Here is a 24,662-nt window from a genome sequence, read left to right on the forward strand (position 1 = left end):
GAATGAGATTCAGAATTCAGATTGAACTATAAATATAATATAAATAATTATAAATGAAAACATTAGCTTAGTGACCATCTAATAAAATAATATTATTTTTATGATTTAATTATCTTTCTATTTCACATTACCTAGATTCGTAAACGTTTTTCATAGACAATTATCTTTTTTTTAATTATGATTCTATTGCCAACTACACTTTATCCCCATAATCTAAAGTTTATATTAATACATTTTTATTATTTTAAACCTACTTTTGTAATAAAATACTATCATATTTTTCCAAGCAATTTTATCGACTAGCAAACTCCATATTACGATTGTGTTTAGCTCATTTATGCAACAAATATTATGGTTACCTGTAATACCTATTCTAAGAAAACCTATACCTATTAAATTAACAAACCTAACTACAATATTTCTACTACTCAACTAAACAGCTATAAACAATAAGTCTGTCAAGCCATTTCCGTCAGTAGAAAAAAGCGGCAAATTAAAAAAAATGTAGGTGTCAAGGGTTATCGTCCTATAGAAAATTTGAATTTTGCGCGTTACTGACAATATTTTTTATATAAAAAACTTTTAAGATACCTCTAAATTTATATTGTGAACATAGCAGGCAAATTGTAATTTTCGCAAATTAAGGGGAATGATTACGCATACTCTGGCAACACTATTTCAACCATAGACAAATTAGTAAAAAAAAATTAAAAAAATATATTTTACCAAGATGGTCGTGTTGTAGAAGCTCGTAATCGTGCTAAAAAATTACAAAAAGCCGAGCATTTATATAGGTAAGGCATTTTCTTTGCTCTCACTTGTAACACATTATTTAAAATTTACATAAATTCACTCAATTCCCCACACCGGCATTTTTGTCGACGTGAGAAATTGCGCTTTGGTACATGTCTGTCAAACTTACGAATATACATTCTTACTATATAATTTCTTTTTAGCCTGACAAGTCGGCAAAATGTACAACGGCATCGGCTTGACAACACCGCGAGGCTCGGGAACCAACGGCTATGTGCAAAGAAACTGGGCATCAGTGCGTAAAACCAAAGATTCCGTGAACTATCGTACTGAGGAGGAGATAGCGAAGTTAGACTCTGCTTCCAATAAGCAGCCAAATCAGGAGATCCTCGACCATGAGAGGAAGAGAAAGATTGAAGTGAAGTGTGCGGAGCTTGAAGACAGCTTGGAGGAGCAGGGGTAAGTTAACCACAATGTTAAACTACACACAAAATTTAGCCCGTATCACTGTTTAACTCTCAAATAATTTCAGTGTCATTAAAATTGATAGGCGATTTTAGCGATTCTTATTTTCGTATTGTAATATTATTTTGCAGAATTAATGCATAAAAATTCCACCTGATTTTGGTACTACAGTAGGTTTATTAAGCCTAAAAAATCACAGGGCTGATGCTGTTGTATTCTTAATGTTTTTTACAATCTTAAAACCCTTACCATACCTCAAATCATTCCTTTACCATATTTATTACAAATATTTCAAAGTAATTACAGCTGTTAAAATATAGTAACCAAGTTGCTCTTCAATTCACCTTGCTACTGTGAAATTAAAACATCTACATCTTTATTGATATTAACTGTTTTTCAAAGGTCATATCCACAATACTTTTAAGTCATTTACGTTTGTCCTCTATTATTTAATAAAATTCCAGAGGTATATTTTTACTCTCTGGTGCTGGTAGCAGTGTCAGTTTTCTGTACTACTTATCTATCAAAACCTTTAATTTTATTGTCTAGATTTCCTAAAGGCTTTCTGGAATAAAATCCCCAAAACCAGCACAAACTAAGTTTTTTTTTAATATTATAAATAAAAATAAATATTATAGAGAAACTATAAATAACCATTCTCTTTTAGGCATATCATGTTTTGTCTACAGAACAAACTATATTTATTTAAATAATAAATAAATATCAGGGGACATCTTGCACAGATCAACCTAGCCCCAAACTAAGCAAAGCTTGTACTATAGCTGCTAGGCGACAATATACATACTTATATAGATAAATACATACTTAGATAAACACCCATGACTCAGGGACAAATATTTGTGTCCATCACACAAATAAATGTCCTTACTGGGATTCAAATCCAAGACCATCAGCTTCACAGGCAGGGTCACTACCCACTAGGCCAGACCGGTCGTCAAATATTATAATAATTAAGAACATCCCTTTAAAAACAAAATAAAGAAATAATTCATATGTGAATAAGTACATTGGAAAAGGAATTAAAACAATTAAAATGCCTTTCATAATCAATTATGGAGGTGTAATAGCTTTAACTGTAACAAATCACTAGGTAATTGGAAAAATTCTCTACCTGCTAATGTTATCAGTAGTTGTCAATTTTGGCGGAAAATTGAACTGATTACTGTGTAGCACCAGCCCTAAATTTTATAGCCGGCCTTGTAAGTAATATAAAGTTGCTCAAACTTTTGTCAGGCAAATAATAAATCAGACTAGCAAATCTGGTCTGTGAAGAAGAATGGATGTCTGACCCTTGGGTCAAAAAGTTTAGATATCCCTATTTTTATGCCGGAGTTTATCTTGTAACTCTCGAAGGTCCTAGCAACTGGGTAACAGATTGGTCTTTGCAGCAAAAATGGGAAAGTACTTACCTACACATTGATGGAATGTAACTTCTTTTTGATGTAATCTATTGGACATAAAAGGCTTAATTATTATTTATAGAATTGATACTCTTATTTTATAATTTCGATCATTCAAAAATTGCTTTATATGGATGTTGATATAAGAGGCAGATAGATGACTAAAATCGGAATGAATTTTATTTATATTTTCGTCAGGCACTTATTTATATGATCGTGATGAACAGCAAAGTAGGTGAAAATTTATTTCTACACTGGAGTAGTGCTCATTCTAAAGTTACACAAAGTCTAGCACCCTTATTCATAAAACTGACTTGGTTCAATTATGTTTTATCCCTTTTTTACTAATATATAAGTCAAAATGACAGATGAAGACAAACGATTCATAGCTAATTCAGGCCAGTAACGCGTTAATGAATAACGTCATAATTTGATAAGTTAGAATTGTCGCAAAATCCAAACTAATTTCGCGACTAAAAATCCAATCGTAGTCCAAGAAAATCCCAATGCCCATATAGATATTATGTTATAACCTCATCATCTTCCTTGAGTATACCGGCTTTGCCACGGCTCATGGGAACCTGGGGTCCGCTTGGCGACTAATCCCAGGAATTGGCGTAGGCACCAGTTTTTACGAAAGCAACTGCCAAAAAAAAAAGGTTCCTACATAAGTTCCGAAAAACTCATTGGTACGAGCCGAGGTTTGAACCCGCGATCTCCGGAACAAAAGCCGCACGCTCTTACCGCTGGGCCTCAAGCGCTTTTTATATTATGTGATAACCTAAATTTTAGAAAAGGAAACTCATCATTTTGTTACGAAACAGCATCCATTGGAATGGTTCATCAAATTTAATAATTGAACAAACAGTTTATGCAAACTGCCGTTGCGCAATGTTTTAAAATACGTATATGAATAATATTATAATCTTGGGTACCTAGAATGCACGTAGGATGATCCTAGGATCCCGTAGCCAAGTTGGCAAATACAGAACCTTTATAGATTCGTCGTTTCCGTTCGTAGGTACGTCAGGCATTTTACTCACGACTATGTATGTAATGTATGTAATGTATGAAAAGATTGCTCTAGGTCAGGGGTCGGCAAACCGCGGCTAGCGAGCCGCATGCGGCTCTTCAAGCGACCAAAAAAATCACATTTAGAGTTTTGAGACTACTGAAAACAGCATTTGAGACCCTTTGAGATTCCTAAAACTGGGGTTTCTACTGCGGGTGGTTCTTCTTTTAAAAAGTTTGCCGACCCCTGCTCTAGGACTACAGACCCTTTGGCAAACTCCAACCAAAACCTTAAAAGGTTGAAGTTGGTTTAATAAAAAAAAAATTGTCGCAACTCGCGCGGCGCGATGTATCATTTGTTCCTTTCTTATTTCCTGGCTTTATACTCCCCTCTTAAAGCCACCACGCACAAAATTTTATGTATTTTAACCACATTATTGGCCCAGTTACTTATCAACGCCAGCTACGTATAAAGACATATCAACGTAAATGTCCAATTGACGTAAATCAATTTTATTTCCAATAAAAAGATACGGTCCCTACGCTTGACCAGTACGTCCTGGCGACGAGCCAAATACAAAAGAACACAAGATTGGGTACGGTCCAAAGCAAATATTTATGATTTTTGCAATAAGTGGCAATAACTATATATATGTACTTGAAGTTATTTATTGGGCTCATAAATATTGGGCTTCTGTCTCTTGCAATTTGCTTTGGTACAATTGAATAGTGGGTAGGTCTTTTACCTAAATCTTCGAGCTGAAAATAAAGGTCAGGATTCAGAAGAGACCAGCGAGGAAATTCCATTCACGCGATTTAGTTGGCGTTCCCTCTACTATCTCGCTCACCTCTGGTGGATGCTCACCCTAAAAATCCAAACCAATCAAGCCACTGTACTATCAAAAAATTAGTGGTGGCCAAAATGGCTAAATAGATCAACACATCCTTATAGAAATATGTAGTAAAAAATGACTATAGAGCCTTTAAACATCACTGTACTGGCAGTAGGATTAATTAATTATTTATTTAATAAAATACAGAGTATTCTTAATAAAATCATAGCCCCGCAAAACTCAATAAAGAGTTTGACTGTAGGGTCATCAGTCTCTAGTTACCTATGTACTTAACTTATTTATAAACTTTTTTTTTAATATATTTTATTTCATTTATTTATTTGCACACATAACTACTAACTAACTTATTAACTTGTTATATTTCTTGTTGTTCTAGTACATGTACATTTTATCGGTTTTAGAAATCAACATATTGTATTAAATGAAAATTTGTAATATGTGCTAATATTCGCTATGTACAGCTTCACACTTCATTATATTGATTGAACGCATCAAACACGATCTTTTACGCGCTGAAATTAGATACTATACTTATATGTAGAAAATTTAAGCTTGATGCAAATAAAATAACTATTGAAATCTTTGTCAGATTTTTAAATTAAGCATATTGATAAGACCGCCTTCTGTGTGCCTTTGTATTTTCAAAATTGTGTCTTTCATTGAGGTGTGCAATAAAATGGTATTTTATCTATATCTTGCTTTCAGTATAAGTATATTCGTCTCCTATGCAACCATGTGTCATCGTGCAATAATAAAACATGCAATTGTTGTCTGTTTTATGTTTGTTTAAAACTTAAAACCTAAATTCCTTGGAATTTTTTCTCCAAAAACCCCAGCGTAGTGCTAATCTCGCATGACCTGAAAACTCGTTAGAGCGCGGGGGCAATGTGTAAACAAGGCGTAGGTATATTGGGCTATTGTTATTTTTATCGCACCGTGACGTTATAAAAACCGCAACGATTTATGTGCAACCTGTTTCACATGCTGAAGATATCTATTGATCATATAAATCTTAGTTTATAATGGAAAAAAAACCTTTAGTAAGGGTTGTTGAACATCGATCGATTCGCACCCTCGTTTAGGGGCGATGTCCCTGTTGCGCCGGAGTATAATCAATACACGCACACCCTCAGTGGAACACTTTCATTCAAGTTTGCTCGACACACGAGCGCGCACGGGGCTCGTCTTATCGCTTTTATTGTTTTTCAAAAGTAATTCGACTCGATTGCCTCACCGCGACAGCTATGCATTGGTGTGTACAAGTGTTAGAAGTAGTGACGCTTGCGAATTTAATAAGAAAATAATCATTACGCGCCACTTGTTCACACTGAACAGTCCACTACTGTATGCACTAATTTTTTTAAATCTAATTGTTTTTTTTTAAATAATGAGCGTGTCTTTGGTGTGGTTACGTAGGTTGCCGCGGGAGGAGATAGCGGCGCGGGTGGCCGCGTTCAGGGCGAAGATATCGGAGACCAGCGAAAAGGACGTGCCCAAGGACGAATTCGGCAGGGTAGCGTGAGTACCCTTTTTACTTATTCAAACCGTCCCTTTTATATCCAGGAATTCCATTAGTGAAAAAAGGTGAGAGTAAAAAGGTCTATAGGGCTTTCAATATAGCATATACTTTCACTGTTTACATCTCGTTTGGTATATTTGCATACGTTTGGGTTGTAGGATTTGTATATATAGGGCGTGTTGGCAGTATCGCAAGACCGCGCGCGCAATACTTGGAATGCCTGTTATTGTTTTCATAAATGACAAACACACACGACCACTGACTGTAGAGATGAACGCATACTTAATTAGTATTACAGTCGTGTTAGAAAAAACGATTGCGCGTGAGCATACAGCGTTGTAAAACAACGCCTAGATTATAAATTCTAAGGGAATGCGGATTTTTATTACAAAATTTTATTGATTGATAACGAATCAGCGCATGTTTCTTTTTAAGAAATGAATATGGTATTTTGTTAAATCTCGCATAATACAGAGTCAAGCTTTTAAGTTGCGGTCTTCTATCAAGAATATGAACTACTGATTTTATGCCACTTCTGTCCGTGTGACCTAAGGCAACACTGTGGTGCAGAGACCGAGAGCCTTCATAAGCTCACGCCTAATACATTGCATCTTTCAGATTCAGCGTTTAATTGTATGAAAATGTCATGTTCGTCTCTTATATCGTGCGTATCGTTTGTTTGTATTCGTGTACAGCGTCTGGTAGTGAGCTTCCGCCTTCTACTCTTATTTTACCGTAAAAAAATCCTTACGTATTTTAAGATTTTCACTTTGTTTTCACTACTGACCGGCTCCTAAACGTTAATTTCGCCTGACCTTTGTTAAGTTTTTAATTACACATTTCACGCATAATTAATGTGGACAAGCGCGGCACGCTAATATAATTGGCGACTATATGAATCGGGCGAGCGCTGAGCTGATGATGTATCGTTGTTGCATACGAGTGATACGAGCGTCACATTGATATCATACGTGTCGTTAATACTAAGCCTTACTCACGAAAAAGTAGCCACTGAGTTCAAATTCAAACCTCAGCACTCAATGAGTCTAAAGCTTCGAGCAACACCGGAAAGGGAGTACTATTTCCCCTCTGCCGGCATAGGCACAACTGTCTGTGCCTATGGTGGTGCGTGTTGTGACTCGTCCGTATACAAAAAGAGATCGAGGTGTACATGATTTGTCGCTGTATCATTTTCTATGTATTTGTGTCGTCATTACAGATTGGATTTGTACCTATGTAGTGAGTGAAAAGTGCTCCTGTGTGCACGTTTCCCCCCGCAAAAAATGGCAGAATGATTTGTACGGTAAGATATCGCTTGGGCTCCTCCCTTCCGACGTGTCGGAAGCCGGTGTTGCTTAAAGGTGTAAATGGTGTAACGTAATGATTCTGGGCAGGAAAAATTTACAAAAAAAGAGTAGCCGAGTTAAGGTAACCCTTAATTGCAGACCTATAGTAACTTAGTAACTATGACATTACTTTTAAATATAGTTTAGTCTTTTTGAATTATCTGGCGATTTTATAATATTTTTTTTTAAGAAACCGAAATCTATACGGAGTTACGGCTGTATTTACTTACTGTAAGCGTGGATTTTATGGTGGCAATTTTTCGTGTGGGCTATCATTAGGGAAACCTCAGTGGCATGAACCTAATTTGGAACCCTATTGATCAAAAAAGCACATGGTATTATGCATGTACGAATATGAACCATTTACGCAGACAAAAATGGTTTAACGTACATGGCAATGCGCCGTTAGAAGCAATTTTCATTTTAATATGAAAGGAAATCAACGTAACCGTACCGAATTCGAATTCTGAAATAATTACTTAAAATATTTGTTCATGTAACTTACTTTGCACTAACAAGACTACTTAGTCTTAAACGTCGCATATAAATCAATTATACAAATCAACGGCTCGCCTATCGCCAGATTAATGTTGTAGCTGCCAATTTATGCGTACGCTGGTCGACATTTAGGAGGTGTGCTGTACGTTTGGTGAAAAAATAGTAACACATCAACATCAGGAAGTGATACTTTGCGAAATATTGTTAACATCCTTTTTTGAAAATACATAACACAACATGATTTAGAATATGGGAATAATTTTCAAGTCCAAAAGGCATCTTTTAAAAGGCAAGTGTAATGAGTTATCAAACCATACTTTACGGTGTTGAATAAAAAAAAAGTGTGTAACGAGGGCAAACAATAATAACGCTTTCTCTGCTACTCCTACTGAAAGGTACATGAGACTATCCCGTTCTGACAGTTCCCCCCACCACTCATGCCTAATCCAGTTTTATACTAGATTCATGGTAATTTCTGACCATCAGGCGATTCGTCTGCTCGTAAAGTCTCCGGATTAGAATCATTGATCGTCCAGCCAGCAACCTGTAGTATAAGAATTAAGAGTTTTGAATGATTCACGGTTAGTTGGTCCATATCTCGGTCAATATAAGTCTAGTGCAACCTGTAGTATAGATATAGATACCAACTTATTCCGACATGTATCCCTAAATTAGGGTCAAGTGGCTCCACCCTAATTGGACAGCTATATTGAGAAGCATCTCGATGTTTCTAGGGGTAGTAGTTCTAGTATGTATCGGTTTTAAAGTACCATGTTGTGGTTTTGTTGCGTTACGACCTTACTGATTTTGCTAGAGAATCTCATCCGACGAAAGTTTATATTTTCACCACGTCGTGCGTTGGCGTCGCATGTACCTATTTTCCCCACCACCGACTTCGCACATAGCCAATAGAGACAGGCGTTGAGGCAACACAGTTTACTATGATAGTAATAAATGTACTAGTCTCTACGAAAGGTCAAAAAGGTTTGTGACTGTGACGTCACAACATGCTACGTTTAATCCAAATCCTTTAAAAATCCAAATTATTGTAGATTATACTCCCTTCCTAACTTCCTATATAAATGGAGGGTAAATATTAAATATCGTTGGACGTCGAAATTATGCTCATTCCGGAAATCCGAATCTCGTTGTGTACTCTCACATTAAATTTTACCGACTTTTTTCAATATTACCGGTTACCGAATACGCTTGGACTGATTATGTAAATAATGCAGAACTTATTGCATTAAACTCGTTCATATATAGAAATTATCATAAAGTTGGACTTTGCTTTTAGTCAGTTTACAGTAATATCTTACATAACAAGTGCGCTATGGGGCACAGTCTGTATTAAAATGAGATATGTGGTCATTTTTAAATATTTTATTTTATTTTTAAAATGTTAATGGGTTTTGTTACAAAGTTAGCTGCTGACTTACGAACAATAAAACCATAAGCTTGTCACTAACCTATTTATGAAATCCCCAAACACCAAAACTTTCGGGCAACCTGAAAAATAGTAAGTGTTTGACCTTTTCACTTAGATTTCTTAAATAACCGACAACATTTACGTAATGTCACGAAATCCCTAAAATAGCCCCGATGCCCGAAACGCGACCTCCGATCACGATATAGTGTTACATGCAATCCACTGACCTCACCGCAAGAACTCTGGTTACAAAATGTATATGGAAGTGGCGATGGATAGCGGATTAGGAATTTACTCCGTTCAGGTGATTCCCAACGCTCAACGAGCGCAGGCCTTAAAGCGTGCCAATAACAAATAAAAACCGGCCAAGTGCGAGTCGGACTCGCGCACGAAGGGTTCCGTACCATTCAGGGACCGGACAACCCTTTCCGCGATAAAACCCTTTCAATGGGCGACACTTAAACACGGCTAACACATTGAAAGACTTTCCCTTTTGAACTGCAAGCCCATTCATACCCCTACCTTTGACTAACCCTTACCGAAAAGCTAACCAAAAATAAGGCTAGCCCTTAATAAGGGTTACCCTTATCTTTAAGCGGTTTTTATAAAGGTTTCCCTTTGCGTGAAAGAGACAGGATTAGTATATATCTACGGTAGTGTATGAAAAGGAAAGAAAATACGTGCCTAGTCAAAGAACGCCGCCGTCGCCGCCGACGATCGCTCGGATTCGAAGTAATGTGTGCTTTATGAACAAGGTAGATGACTTAAATTAGCACGCTTATATGCTAAAAGGGAAGCCCTTTATAAGGCTAACCCTTATAAGCAATATGCAATGGTGAGCGGATGATAAGGGTTTTGTAAGGGTATTTGGGCTACCGATTACTCAAATGCGGTAGCTTTATATAAGGGTTTTTAAAAGCAAAACAAAGGGTTTCGTCTGGCAAAGGGTATGGTGAGTTAAGCCTTATGCAATACCCTTATAAAACCCCGATAAGGGATAGCGGGCCGGTCCCTGGTACCATTACGGAAAAAAACAGCAAAAAAAATCACGTTTGTTGTATGGGAGCCCTTGGAATTTAAATATTTATATTATTCTATTTTTAGTATTTGTTGTTATAGCGGCAACAGAAATACATCATCTGTGAAAATTTCAACTGTCTAGCTATCACGGTTCATGAGATACAGCTTGGTGACAGACAGACGGACAGCGGAGTCTTAGTAATAGGGTCCCGTTTTTACCCTTTGGGTACGGAACCCTAAAAATCAAATTAAACAAGTCACAAATTAAACAAGTCACAAATTAAACCTAATTTTTTGCATAGGATACTTTGCGTCTGCGTCCCACTACCGGATTTCCGGACAATTTTTAACGATTATTTATTCATTTATTTTCGAATTCTTATATATTTTCTATTTACTCAAGTGACGCGTCACTTTGCGTCCATATCCTGATATCAGAGGATTCAGAGGGACGCAGCAGACATCTATCGACTGATTAAGTGTGTCGCTTAAGTTCAAACTCGGATAAATTCATTTGACCCTCATAGGAAATATCTACCCTGTTACCTTTTCTTAATACCGAAATCGCATAATTTGACAGTTGGATTTACCCGAGTTTGAAGTTAAGCGACTCAAGTAAACTTTGACGGAAGTTTCATATGGACGCAAACTTAAGTTTTCGACTTATAAGCTCCATTTCGACGGTTCAAGAACTTGCATGCAATATTCGATACATTGCTAACAACAGAGTACAATAAAGGCATCTTAAAGGCCGGCAACACACTTAAATCCCCTCTGGTGTTGCGGGTGTCCATGGGCGGCGGTAATCGATTACCATCAGGTGATCCGTCTGCTCGTTTGCCTTCTATATCATAAAAAAAACAGTCGATCGAGCTAATACCGAAATGTTCTTGAACCGTCTAAATGGTGCTTTATTAGTTATGAGGATTCACTTACACTGGTTCAATGAAAGCAGAGTCTCGCTTGGCTCAGTAAGTGCTATTCATGGGGTTGAATATTGATCGGGCGATGACGTCAGCCGCTCACCCCCTGGAGGGGTGGATTTCAATATGGCTCCGCGCACCCTAGCTAAACATGTTAGGGTATACATGTAGGGCATTAACTGCAAGTAACTGGGTTGATTGTATTTTTGCGCTGTTTCGCCACTTTCAGTTGTATAATACCTAGATACCTACGATAAGTCTTGGCTCTGAGCCGAATTGTAACTTCGAGAGGGTGTTCAGTACCTATGCTACAGATGTATATTACGGTTCGAGCCAGTAGATAGAAATAGTTCTTAAAGACGTAGATAGCCATTTCTTTTATTTTTACAGACTACATTTTTTTTGCCAAACGCATTTATTCACCCACATGGATGAAAACTGTATTCATCTGTAACTTAAAAAATACCTGTATATTTGTTTTATTAATTTATTGTATTATTTCATTTTATTCAGGAAGCTTGTAAACAACAAAACTATAATAAAATCAGTTTGTCGCCGCACCCCTGAAAGCAGGTTGCGTGCTGTTGTCCAAATTTATGTCATTAGATTACGTTTACTTATTAAATCAGGGGTTCTCAACCCGTGGACATGCGACGCATAAAAACTGTGCTCATTTAGATAGGACTAGATTTTATTACTCCGACCTCGTTATTTTTTGTTTTTAATTTTTTTTTATAGATAAAATGAAACTAAACAAAAAAAAAATGGGACCGGTTTCATTAACTGCTACTGGCTTTCAATTTAAATTTTAATTACTATTTTTTGGTAATTTTTGTACCTATGTGTAATTTCAATCCAGGCATAGAGTAACTTATACTAGAGCGGTACTGTCATAGTAAATTTTGTAACCCCAGTAAATTCACTGCCATCTGTCGACACACTTTAAAACTAAAAATGAAAATTTATAAAAATACGATAAAATGTATTTAAATATGGATAAATGTTTTTTTTTTAGGATGATGGATAAAATGCGTTTTTCCCCGCTAGTTTTAAAGGATAAAAGACGGCTTTCCGAGCTAGTGAGGGGAAAAGATATTCGTTTTAAACGTAATCATACATATAGTTACAACACATCATGCGAATATTTGGGTGGCCAAGCTTCACTCACTTCAGCCACTAATTCAATTTCAGTACCTCGTTTTCAGACAGCTATCTAATCTAAAACTAGCTCAAATAATTTACGAATTTCGCATAAACTTGTATACATTGTTTTATGTTATGTTTATTCCACTGCGGTTTCGAATAGTGCATGGGCGCAATATATAACTCATCCGACGTAAGTGTGCCACGCCGGTAACAATTGGCCTAGAAATGTTCACTTAACGATCATATTTATATATTTTTCAGTACAACAATGGGTTTCGTTTGAAATACATATTTGTATTCTGAAGATAAATTATGTGTACCTATACCTACTAGTTACATTAAGTTCTTATTACTGTACTTTAAGTACAACGAAGTAGTTGTGTTATGCACAACGAAAAAAATCTTCCTTGCTTCTTTAAGCTGATTTAGATAAATTATCATGACAAATATGTCCCATAGGTTATATCAGAAGCATTTAATAAAATGATACAAGATTTACATATATACGCGACTATGCTAAATACTATGAGCAACTTTTGTTAAGAGAGCAACCTTAACCCTTAAATGCATGATTTTTTGTATAACTTTTTAATAAATTGAAATAGATGTGTCATGCTGTATAAAAGTAATAAATGTGATTTTGGATAGCTGCATATTGAGCCACGGACCATCAAATATACGATGCATATATACATCATTATGCATTTAAGGGTTAATATCTCAAAAAAAAATTATATGACCCACAATAAAGTTCAATTCGAAACGTTTCACGATGTATGGAAACTAGTTTTTAGGGTTCCGTACCCAAAGGGTAAAAACGGGACCCTATTACTAAGACTCCGCTGTCAGTCTGTTCGTCCGTCTGTCACCAGGCTGTATCTCATGAACCGTGACAGCTAGACAGTTAAAATTTTCACAGATGATGTATTTATGTTGCCGCTATAACAACAAATACTAAAAACAGAATAATATAAATATTTAAATGGGGCTCCCATACAACAAACGTGATTTTTTTGCTGTTTTTTTCCGTAATGGTACGGAACCCTTCGTGCGCGAGTCCGTCTCGCACTTGGCCGGGTTTTTTTTAGATAATTTCGGAGATGCTGCTATTTTAAATATTGCTCATTGAAAAGAGTACAATCTTGTATTACCTAAAAACGTCACTCAGTATTTTATGACTTCACTTAAAAATTTATCAGACCGGTAATCGCTGTAGGTAATACCACATTTTCAGTTATTATAATAGATTAGCGTCAGTGGTACCTAAGTGACACCAGTGGTTTGCTCCGTAATGGAACATAACCACAACCACGTGTTGAAGCTAATTAATTCCCTTGATTTTGCCAACTAATGTTATTCAGCATTAAGTGTTTTTATCACGCAACGTTTTAACTATAACGGACACAGACAGGCCAGACAGCTGAATGTTAGTTATTCCTAATTAAGGCTGGCAGCCGATTACCGCGCCTAAACCTCATTATACGGGAGTAGCCATTTACAGGCGTTCCCCTCTGTCGGAAATAGGGGGCCAATGCTCATACACAATGTATGGACTGACGTTTATCTGATATGGATATTTTTACGTTACGTATACATTTGACGTGCCCCTCAAACGCAAAAATCGGCAAACTGTTTTGTACAGAAAATTACAGACAAGGCTTCTCCTCCGTTTGGTTGTGTCCTGTTATAGTTGAATAAGGGTTCCTAGTAACCCACCACCATTGACCACCACTGTAAGTTTACCTATATTTACAAATAAAACACTTACTTACTTAGTTGTTTACAGAGCCCTTAAAAGCTAAGTATATTAGGCGGATTGACGGACCAATGGTTTAGGACGGTTAGGTGACAATATAGAAGTCGCTCTATGACAATTTCAACTGTCTACGTATTCCGATTTATGACGTACTGCCAGACGGACGGACACTAAGTGAGGTAGGCATCAACACCACAGTTGAGGTCACTCACGCACACATGTCATTAAATGATAGCGAGATTTTGAAATTAAGTTTAGTGTTTTATTTTCCTTCAGTTTAAATTCAACAGCCAACTGCAAGATTGGTTAAAAAGTTTCTTCAAGGTATTTAGCTTTAGTAGGTACCGTTGAAACACAGAATTTCCAGATGTCGTAAATAATCTTATAAATAAATTAAAAATTAAATAGCATGTGTACTGACTAGATGAACATATGTATTAAATATAGTTTACGCCACATTGCCATTCGCAGAACAGCGTTCTGCACGCCATTCATGTTGTAAATCATATTAGTAATATTGATAGAAATAATAGACAGTTTAATCCGTTACTATTTATGTAACAAAATGTAGGTGAAAGTAATAAAAAATATATAATTTACTTTGTACTGTTTTGAATCAAAATGATGCATTATAATATTGACGCGGTAGAAAGTAAGAATATTCGATTAAATCTTACAAACAAGTTATCGTGATCTATGATTACTACGCGTGTAACTATAAAAGTAAGTGATTTTGCATTAAAGGTAATCTACGAGTCCGCATTGAAATCGATTAGTCTATTACAAATGGGACAAAAAGGCTTGAAGAATTTTAAAATTAGTTTAAGGAGAAAATAATGCGTAAAAAACGATATACGACGTTTAGGTATGAATTCATTTCTGTTCCTTAAATTAACATTCCCACATGTTGATGCTCAACGCGTTTTCAACCAAATTTCCTCCACCAAAGACGCTTAAAATATCTCAACGTTTGCGAAAATTCCCAAACGGGGAAAATAATAAGTGTTTTCCCGTCGGGGTAAAAGGGGAGCGCTCCCTTTGTGCGTCGAGCGGAGATCCTGTTTGCGCAGGCTGCGCGCGGCGCCTGCAGTAGCGCCGCCGGCCCGCCGCCGGCCGCTCTCACGTACCCGGCCCCCGCAATCACGCAAGTCTTCCATTAGATTAATAAGTCTATTTAGCTTAAGAAACGAAGTCTTCCACTAGTTTTAAGTATGCAAAGGGGCAGGGGATCGCGTCGTGAACAAAATACAAACAGAGTAGTTTTCGAGAGGCTATGGCGCGGTACGTTCCAAGCGGTCGTCGCGCCAGGGCGAGGCGGGCGGCCGCGAGCGGCGTCGCACGAACCTTTACCGGAGCCCCTACCACCGCCGCCGGAGACTCAGGGGCCTTCGCACGCGGCCGATGTGCTCGAGCCGGCGCTCCGCACTCTGCTCGCGGGCCTGCGTGGCACCTGCTGTTGCCGTTGCGGCTGTGCCGCGGCCGAACGCAATTATAACGATAATTTGCAGGTCTGTCTCTCCAATGACGAGGAGAGGAAGTCCATGCGGTCCGTCATAAGGTGTGCATTTTATCGATCACTAGCATGTAGGTTGCAGGCGTCAGCCTAATCGTTAATTGAAAGCGCGCTATCGACTTGATTGGAAATTAAACGATTTCATACTCGTTTGTAGCCAACGCTTGGTTATTGTGATATGCTTCGTTTTATTACAAACTTATCAGTATGGATTAAGTATGTTAAATTATTTTAATGTTTCCTCATTTCTAGCGCACTTAGGTGCTGCTCAGGTAAATATTAGTTAGTCTTCTTTGAACATTAGGAACACTTCCATATAGATAACAAAAAATGCTTCAATTGTAGGTTCTTTTTAATTGTGTATACTCGTAACACGTTTATCATCATTAGATTAACAGCAATTCTGTTGATTATAAGTTTCAGATACAAATGACATGTCACATGCTACATATTTTTACATTCGTTGAATAATTCTATCTATGGTCATGGTGCTTAAGCAATAATACTAATTTTCAAACAGGCTGTTCACTTATGGCACCTGTACCTATCATTCTAGTTTCTGGGAGCCATTGACACATTTAGTAATACTTAATTGCAAAGCTATCAGCTATTCGTCTCAGCCGTCCTGACCAACTCGCTTGTCCTCAGCGTGCGCGAAACGCACGCGGTGGCGGAAGCGCAGCAGGCGAAGAACGCGCGGCTGCGCGACGCGTTCGGCATCTCGCCGCGCTTCGTGGAGGGCTCCAGCCTCGACCCGGAGCGGCGCGCGCGCGAGCACGCCCAGCGTTACCCACTCGTGCGCACGCCCAGCCATGAGCGCGAGGAGCGCCCGCAGCCACCCAAGAAGAAAAAGAAACGAAGGTAAAATGGCTGCATTCACACTAGTTAATTAATAGGGACTTCAGCGTGGAGCCTGCCATCTCATGACCTAAATTGGGAACTTAAATTTGGGAACTAAGAAACCGAAAAATGGGACCTTCAAACCCCCCTCCGACCCCGGCTCAAGGGCTACGGCCGGGGACTTTTGATATGTTAACTAACCTAACCTAACCTAACCAGTCCAAACAAAGTTACAAAGTCAAAAAATGTGTTATTGCTTGGCCTATAAGTAATTAATCAACTTTCCTTGACAAGTGACGTGACAGGCAAATTCAATAGAACTGCCACATCATACCACAACAATAGATAGTTGACGGTAACATTATTTATCCACTCATTTGTTTATCGATGCCTTTGTGTTTACAGCACATCGCCTGAAACAAAGAAAATAAAGAAGAAAAAGTCGAAGAAGAACAAAAAAGAAAAGTAAGTTTATTTGTCAGTTATCTTTTACTGTTGTTATGTTTTATTGCATGTTTATAATTATAATATTGGAGATTTTTCAACCCAGGCAGGTTATGTTGCCGCTATCGAAGAGGCAAGTATATTATTTAGAATATCTTTTATATATATAAAATACTATCCTCGTTTTAAAATGTACTTAGCCGATATATTTTGCTAATTTCAGCGAGAGAAAAATGTTATGGGATTTCATACGTAGTAGGTATGGTAAATGTGAGAAATATTATTTTAATATGTTCATGTTTTTCGAGCAATAACCTGAACTTATACATCAAGCACAAACAAAAATTTTACTTATCTGCAACCTTCGTCTACTCTAAACAATTATGTGAATTTTAGTTTGTGCTTGTTTATTTTTTATTTAAATTAATTACATTTATTTATTTCCTATGTTTATTTTGAAGCCAAAAGGTATAAATTGACCTAGCCTCTGTTTTTCCTATTTTTTATGATAATTAAGATAGCGTTTTTCGAGTATCTAAATATCACTAAGGTAATTTAGCCTACTAACTATGCTTCTAAATTAGCTTAGTGATATTTAGATACTCCGAAAAACGCTATCTTAATTAATCTCAAGGATAGGTCCTTGAAATGGTCTTTTAAGATACTTCTAGATTGAACTGGACTCTATTTCACGCTGTTTCTATTCACACAATGTTTTTCCTTCAGTGTTTCCAAAGTATTTTAGCACAACAGTTTCATTAGGTAAAGACTTGAATTTTGAGGTTTGATTATGGTATTAAGTCTACTGTGGTAGCATTTAGGTGTTGTTAATCACTGAGTATAAATTTACAAACATGTCATGACTCAAAATAATAAACGACGTATGTGAAACCTAAATATATGTGGTGATATCAATATATTACCCCCACTTCTAGCATCCTGTTTATGGGTTTTTTCATATATAAATGTTAGAAAATTACTTAATAGATCTTGCTACAAATCGGACATCTTAAAATATTCTAGGTACTTATATAAGTAATAAGTATGAAAATGCCCTTAAACAAACGCCTACTTCCGCCTTTCATCCTGTTAACACTAACCACTCTTTTCCCCCCAGGCAGGACGGCAAGAAAAAGAAGAAGCGCTCCAAATCCCCTGACTCGGAGAGCTCCAGCTCCAGCGACACAAGCGAGTCGCACGACACCGACGACGACGACAAACGCAGGAAGAAGAAGGTAATTGTTACTTGATATGCCCGCCCGCCACCATCGAAGATTATGTTTTGTTACACTACTGGGCAAACACTTTATGGGGAGTGGGAGTTGAAGGACGAGGTTAAGGCGATTGGTATAAAACTATAAAGCAATCGAGTATACTGGAAAATAAATTGTTTAAATATATTAAACCGGGTCACTCACGTTTTTAAAGTCGATCCGCCAACGCGTGCGCTCTGTGAAAATGCTCCTCGTTATAAAGCGAAACATGAGCAATCATCGACTTTATAAATGTGAGTGACTCGGTTTAATATATTTAATATGTCAGTGTCTCACGGAAGTTTTGTAATTAAAATAAATTGTTCCATGCTTTTTTTTATAATGTGATTATAGATTTTAACACTTGCAATTAAGCAGGGTACAAAAAGTTCATTTTCAATTTGTGTTTAAAACGTAAACTGTTTTTAGTGAATTTGAATTTTGATTGTCTTTGAATAGGCTGTTTTAGTAACTTACTGACAAAATTATTCAGTTTGTTAAGTGAACTTAGTGGAACGTTTATGAATTAGCTTATTTATTACTTGATTTAAAAACATACCTACACTATAAATTATACAATAAAAAACATAATCTTCGAACATAGTGTTCTAACAATGTTGGTTAAAATTCATATTATTTTGGGACTTGGGAAATGTTTGAACTTTTGTGATTATTTTCACACGTGTCCTGTCTAAACTCACTGGGCCCCACACACACTTCATTCCCTAGCTTCAGGACCCCAGAATAGCTGATTTACCCTTTTCCCTATTATATTTCAAACATTGGCTTGAAGGGATCTACTATTAAATACTTCGCACCATCCTCTGCATATGAATCTGGGCGTCACATTTTATTTTTCTTAAATATCTCCTTACACCGCCCTCTTTCTTGTTACTTTTGCAATAGTTAAAGAACCAATCGTAGCTATCACGAAATTCAGTTGCGATCTATCCCCCAAGCTTCATCTCTTAGCTATGGTGCCCATACTTCGGTCTCTTATATTGTTATGGGGGAATTTTGTGAATGTGGTTTTTGTCTTCCTACATACTTCATTTTTTAGTTTATTTTTCTGTAAATACAAGAAATAGACAGTAAAAATTATCTGTTTAACTGTGCATCATTTCATAGGATAGCCATCTTTATCTGAAGAAATAACGTATACTGTAAGTATATCACAAAACAATAACACTCAGTAAACACTATGTTAGGTGAATACTAAAGTACGTATTCCGTGCCATTCGGTGACGCATTCGAGTTAACATCTGTGATTAACGCTCGAGCGGGTGCTTGCGGGTCCTAGAGTGCACAGTTACTTGCATGGTGTTCGTAGTCCTTTAAACAGATGGTGGTTATAAGTATATTGTCCGCGCAGGCGGCGCGTCACGGAAACGTGTCCGCTCCGCACGTCTCCAGCCTTCACATGGCGACCTTGCCACCGCCCGACGGCTCCGACCCGGACCCGACACGTTTCCGTGCAGACCGGCCCTGCCCTGTGATTGAATGTGAAAATGTAACTAATCCATAACATTCTCCCTCTTCTCATTTACCCAAAACTAATTAAGGATGCTCCACATGTTTAAATGGTATACAATACCACCACCGTTTGTTAAATAAGGTACGTTTCCGAAGTGTTATTACCATTTGATTTTGTGTCTATGTATTTATGTATTTTAATTACCTATATTAATACTAAATGTTGACATTGTAATTGTGTTACTAATATTATATCTATCTCACTCGCACTGGTGCCAAGAATCGAACCATTTACAAATACCATTTATATATATTTTATATTATTTATTGTTTCATGAGAATGTTATGATTAAAATAATAACTAAACATTCTACAAAACACTATACATTTCATTTATACTTGCTTACATGATAGCTTACATTTATTTTAGTATTAATTATTATTTTTCTTCTATTCATTTTATAAATGGTTATTTAGAGTGCATGTGTAACAGTGGTATATTATTTTAATTCTGAAAACTACATTAGACGATTTTGTGATTCGCTTTTTCATTGAAGAATCTACGAAGATCTCGTATGTGCGAGAGTGATTTGATTTGCCATTACGTACCTCTACCACTATAGACTTCTTGCATTGGCACCGGTGTTGGATGACAGTTTTCTATTGCGTTGATTATTCACCATTTGTTGTTGGATTTAAACAGAAAAAGTCGAGCTCAAGACGCCGTGGCAGCAGCCAGCCCTCTACTAGAGAAAGGTAAATGACTCTAAAGTTTCCAGCAGTTATACAGCGTTCAAAGGGTTAACCTTTCGCATGTGTGTGTGGTTACTAAAATCGTGGGTTCAAACCTCTGGCGTTTTCTGTTTCTAAATAAATGCAAACGTGTAACTGAAAAAGGTGTACAGATGCAAAATTCTAAACAAAAAGAGACAAAAGGTAAAAAACAAGCATACCATTTATAAAATACCAATTTTATGCATATGCAATGTTATTCTTGTTATATTGGAGCACCTTTAATATAAAAGTGTTCATAATCAGCAGGCTTCAGAAAATGTCAAAATAAAATACCGGTTCTTTAAATTTTATACCACTGAATAAATTAACATTGAAATGTTCTGCAATTAATGCAAATATGTGGTTAAATCCAGGCACGCTGGGTTTAGTTTACACTACAAATTGGCAATAATTAAAATTTATTTCTGATAAATAAATCCCTTTTTCATAGTTTAATGGCATAATAAAGCTGAATGTTTTCTTTTCACACAAGGTGAAATATGAGGTCACAGACTACAATAAATCCAATGTATACTACCCTAAATAAGTCATTTATTTGAACGTCCACTTGTTCACATACACAATGATTAATAGTCAGACTAAATAAACATTAGAAATTCTTAGTATGTATTGATCCATCTTGGTCTATATTGTACACTTGGTTAAACAGTACAATTTGACAGTGTAATTTGTAAACGGCAAAAAATAATGACGTAACTTGCATTACAGCTCGCCAGTGAAAAACAAGAAGGCTTCTAAAGAAAAGAAGTGGGAAGAGACAAACGACAGAGAAAATGACAATCACAGAAACAGAGATCGCGAGGATAGAAACAGGAAATATGAGAAGAGAGACGAACTGCAAAAGAAAAGAAGTGAATCTAGAAGGAGAAATGAAAGCTCGGAGCGTCAGGCCTCGCCACAATACAGGCATAAGTCCTACGTCACTAAAATAGACAATCGCAGAGAACCGTCAAGAGAGGGCTCAGAGAAACGAGCTCCCAAGCGCAACCGCAGAGATCGCTCATCCTCCAACCAGTCCCAAGAACGAGTAGACAAACCAAAGAAACGTCGCGACCACAGCGGCTCACCGACTGAGAAACGTAGACGGAAAAGCGACTCCCCTGATAGAAACAGAGATGACAGAAAAGATGACTATTCTAGAAAGGAAAAAGCACCCAATAGACGCAGAGAAAGCCCAGAAGTCAGAGACAGGCGGCAGCGGAGCGAATCGCCTGATTATAGAAAGAAAAGAAGAGAGGAACGCGAGGAGTCATATGGGAGAAAGGATGATAGAAATGATAAAAGAAAGAATAATCATGAGCGTTTAGAAGAAGAGCCGAGAAAGAAGAATTACGAAGAACCGCGCAGAAATAGAGAGAGTTATGAGGAGCCACGGAGAAACCGAGAGAGCTACGAGGACAAAAATCTACGCAGAAAGACATCGCCCTCTCAAAATAAACGGTCGCCATCACCGGAGCGAGACCGTTCACCTAAAAACAGGAACAAAGATAGGAAGGAACCCGCAAAATCTTACAAAAACTCGAGGCCGGAAAGGCACGCCTCATCTTCAGAATCTGAAGACGAACAGAAAAAGTCAAACAAAAATAAAGATAAATCAAGATATTACAAAGAGAGAAGCCCGTCACCACAAAGGGAGCGTCGACGAAGTCCGAGCCCAGACTACAGGAGGAAACGATCACCGTCCCCTAAGAAGGCGGATAAGTACAAGAGCGTAGTGAAACCTGTGGAACACAAGCGCGAGCGCAGTCGGTCGAGAAGGTCACCCTCTCCTTCCTCACGCCGGAGGTCACCGACCTCTAACTCACGCCGGAGGTCACCGACTCCGAGCACGCGTCGGAGGTCACCGACCCCGAACACTCGCCGGAGGTCACCGACCCCGAACACTCGCCGGAGGTCACCGACCCCGGAGCGGAGACCATCACCCACCCCGGACCGCCGGCGACGGCAACCATCGCGCTCCCCCGTCAGAGATAGACGCAGAGAGTTCAGAAAGTCCGTCGAACGAAAATCTCCCCCCAAGACTGTAAACAGAGATAGAGAGAAGAAGGAGAACCATGAGCGCTCCCGAGAACGTGAGCGGCGAGAACGCAAATCTAGATCGCGAAATCGCAGCCGCAGCACATCCAGCCTCAGCTACTCGCCGGCGAGAAGAAGCCCGGAACGCTACCGTGATATTATAGACCAGTTACCGGAGAAAGACAAACGTAAATACATCAGAGTCCCAGACAAAAAGAAAACCTCAAACGTCAAGCCCACGGCTGTTTGCTTGAGAAGTTCTTCGAGCGAAAGCGGCGATGGCGGCGACGGCGACACGTTGCCGCCCGACGAACGTGCGAGACAAAACGAACTAGACTTGCAAGAATTCCACGACTTGAAACTGCGATTAGCTCAAAAAGCCAAAGCTTCCATGGAGCGGCGACGCGACGAAGAAGCGACCACATCCCGCTCGGAACCGCCGCTCGAAATTAAACGCACTCCGACTCCAGAACAGAAGTCTCCTGAGAAGCCCAAAGAGATTGTAAAGGAAGTAAAGGAGCCTGAGCCTAAAAAGGACAAAAGCCCTTTGAATATAGAGAGTTCTCCAGAGGAACGTAGGAAAGAAGTTCGGAAGCGAAGTGGCTCTCGCAGGAGTTGGTCACGATCATCCGGTTGGCGGTCGTCACGATCAAAATCAAGATCGCGCGGCAAGTCGAGGTCTCAATCTAGATCACGCAAGTCCCGATCGCGCGACAAGTCGAGATCCAAGTCCAGATCACGCGGGAAGTCGAGGTCGAAGTCGCGATCGCGTGATAAGTCGGGTTCGAGGAACAAGTCGCGGTCGCGTGGGAAGTCGTCGCGTTCACGATCGAGGTCGCGGTCGCGCTCGAGGTCTTCGCGGTCCAGATCCAGGTCCTACTCGTCGTCAAGGTACGTAAATATTTCTTATATTGAGAAGTCACAACTATTGTAGGCTTGTGGTATGTATATGGCACCGAAATTTTTTTTAGGTTTGTGAAAAGACGTATTTAACCAAGAATGTAAATAAGAGGCAGTAACGGAGTCAGCTTTAGTGTGTGCGACATACTACTTGTCTGACTTTGATTCTATCTGTCCCAGCCACACTCTGTTTATGCTCTGGTCACATTGATGTGATATACTTGAAATGTACTTTTATGTCTCAGGTTTAAACTTGAATGTAGATAACTCAGTAGTTTGCTAGATATAAAGTCGTCAGTTCCAAAATTTTATTACTATAAGCAAAGCTCATTCAGTCTAGGTACCAAGCCTGGGAGTACGAGTATAATACCATATCAGCCGATAATTGTCTATCTCCAGACAGTAAATAAATAAATAAATATTATAGGACATTCTTACACAGATTGACTAAGTCCCACGGTAAGCCCAAGGAGGCTTGTGTTATGGGTACTCAGACAACGATATACCTATATAATATAATAAATACTTAAATACATAGAAAACACCCATGACTCAGGAACAAATATCTGTGCTCATCACACAAATAAATGCCCTTACCGGGATTCGAACCCAAGACCATCGGCTTCACAGGCAGGGTCACTACCCACTAGGCCAGACCGGTCGTCAAAAAAAAAATAGTAAATATTGTAACCTATAATCGTTTCCCCTACAGAGGTTCCCGTTCATCTCGCTCGAGCTCGTACAGCAGTCGGAGCTCGTCTCGGTCATCCCGCTCCACGTCGACTCGCTCTTCAAGGTAAACCCCGGACTAACCACGACCATACAATATCACCTGTTGTTCTAATACTTCATGCCTCTGATGTTCCGTTTGAAAAATTTTACATGCCTAAATTCCTTTGAAATATATTTGATCCCTTCTTATGTTTTGGATGTAGAATACTGGGTGATATAAAATGGTCCGTTGAATCAGCTTAGTTCGCTGGCAATGGGGTTGGCCGGACGAAGTATTTAACAGATGGCGCCAGCATAGCTTGCCCTGCCAATTCTTAGAATTGTGTCAATTTTTTGTTTTTTTAATAGAATTTTATGCCCTAGATGCCCTTTAAACCAAATCTCATAGAAAAAGGGCTAAGCTATGATGGCGCCATCTATGCAAACCTTTGACAGTTGCCAACCCCATTATGTGATGTTAAAAATAAGAAATATAGGATGAACTTCGACGATTGGATAGAGTTGTGTTTTTAAACTGAAGGAACAAAAACTTTAGGTTGTGTTGCATTGCATATT

The 24,662-nt window shown here is 38.3% G+C and overlaps 1 protein-coding gene across 11 annotated transcripts in view; it reads left to right on the top strand.

Moving 5' to 3' along the window:
* Window positions 1–671: 671 nt before the first annotated feature.
* LOC134741989 (serine/arginine repetitive matrix protein 2) overlaps window positions 672–24,662 on the top strand; it is a 28,643-nt gene continuing 4,652 nt past the window's right edge. For 6 of the 11 annotated variants that reach the window (XM_063674895.1, XM_063674896.1, XM_063674900.1 and 3 more), the window contains exons 1-9: window positions 672–794; window positions 957–1,212; window positions 5,921–6,022; window positions 16,303–16,515; window positions 16,900–16,959; window positions 18,056–18,173; window positions 20,368–20,420; window positions 21,168–23,366; window positions 24,088–24,171. In XM_063674895.1, coding sequence (XP_063530965.1) covers window positions 974–1,212; window positions 5,921–6,022; window positions 16,303–16,515; window positions 16,900–16,959; window positions 18,056–18,173; window positions 20,368–20,420; window positions 21,168–23,366; window positions 24,088–24,171 — 3,068 coding nt within the window. In that variant the 5' untranslated portion in view covers window positions 672–794; window positions 957–973. The remainder of the gene's footprint in view (window positions 795–956; window positions 1,213–5,920; window positions 6,023–16,302; window positions 16,516–16,899; window positions 16,960–18,055; window positions 18,174–20,367; window positions 20,421–21,167; window positions 23,367–24,087; window positions 24,172–24,662) is intronic. The other 5 variants (XM_063674897.1, XM_063674899.1, XM_063674902.1 and 2 more) reach the window with 5 other exon arrangements.

Source organism: Cydia strobilella, chromosome 6 (assembly GCF_947568885.1).
Source record: "Cydia strobilella chromosome 6, ilCydStro3.1, whole genome shotgun sequence".
NCBI classification, from domain to species: Eukaryota; Metazoa; Arthropoda; class Insecta; order Lepidoptera; family Tortricidae; genus Cydia; species Cydia strobilella.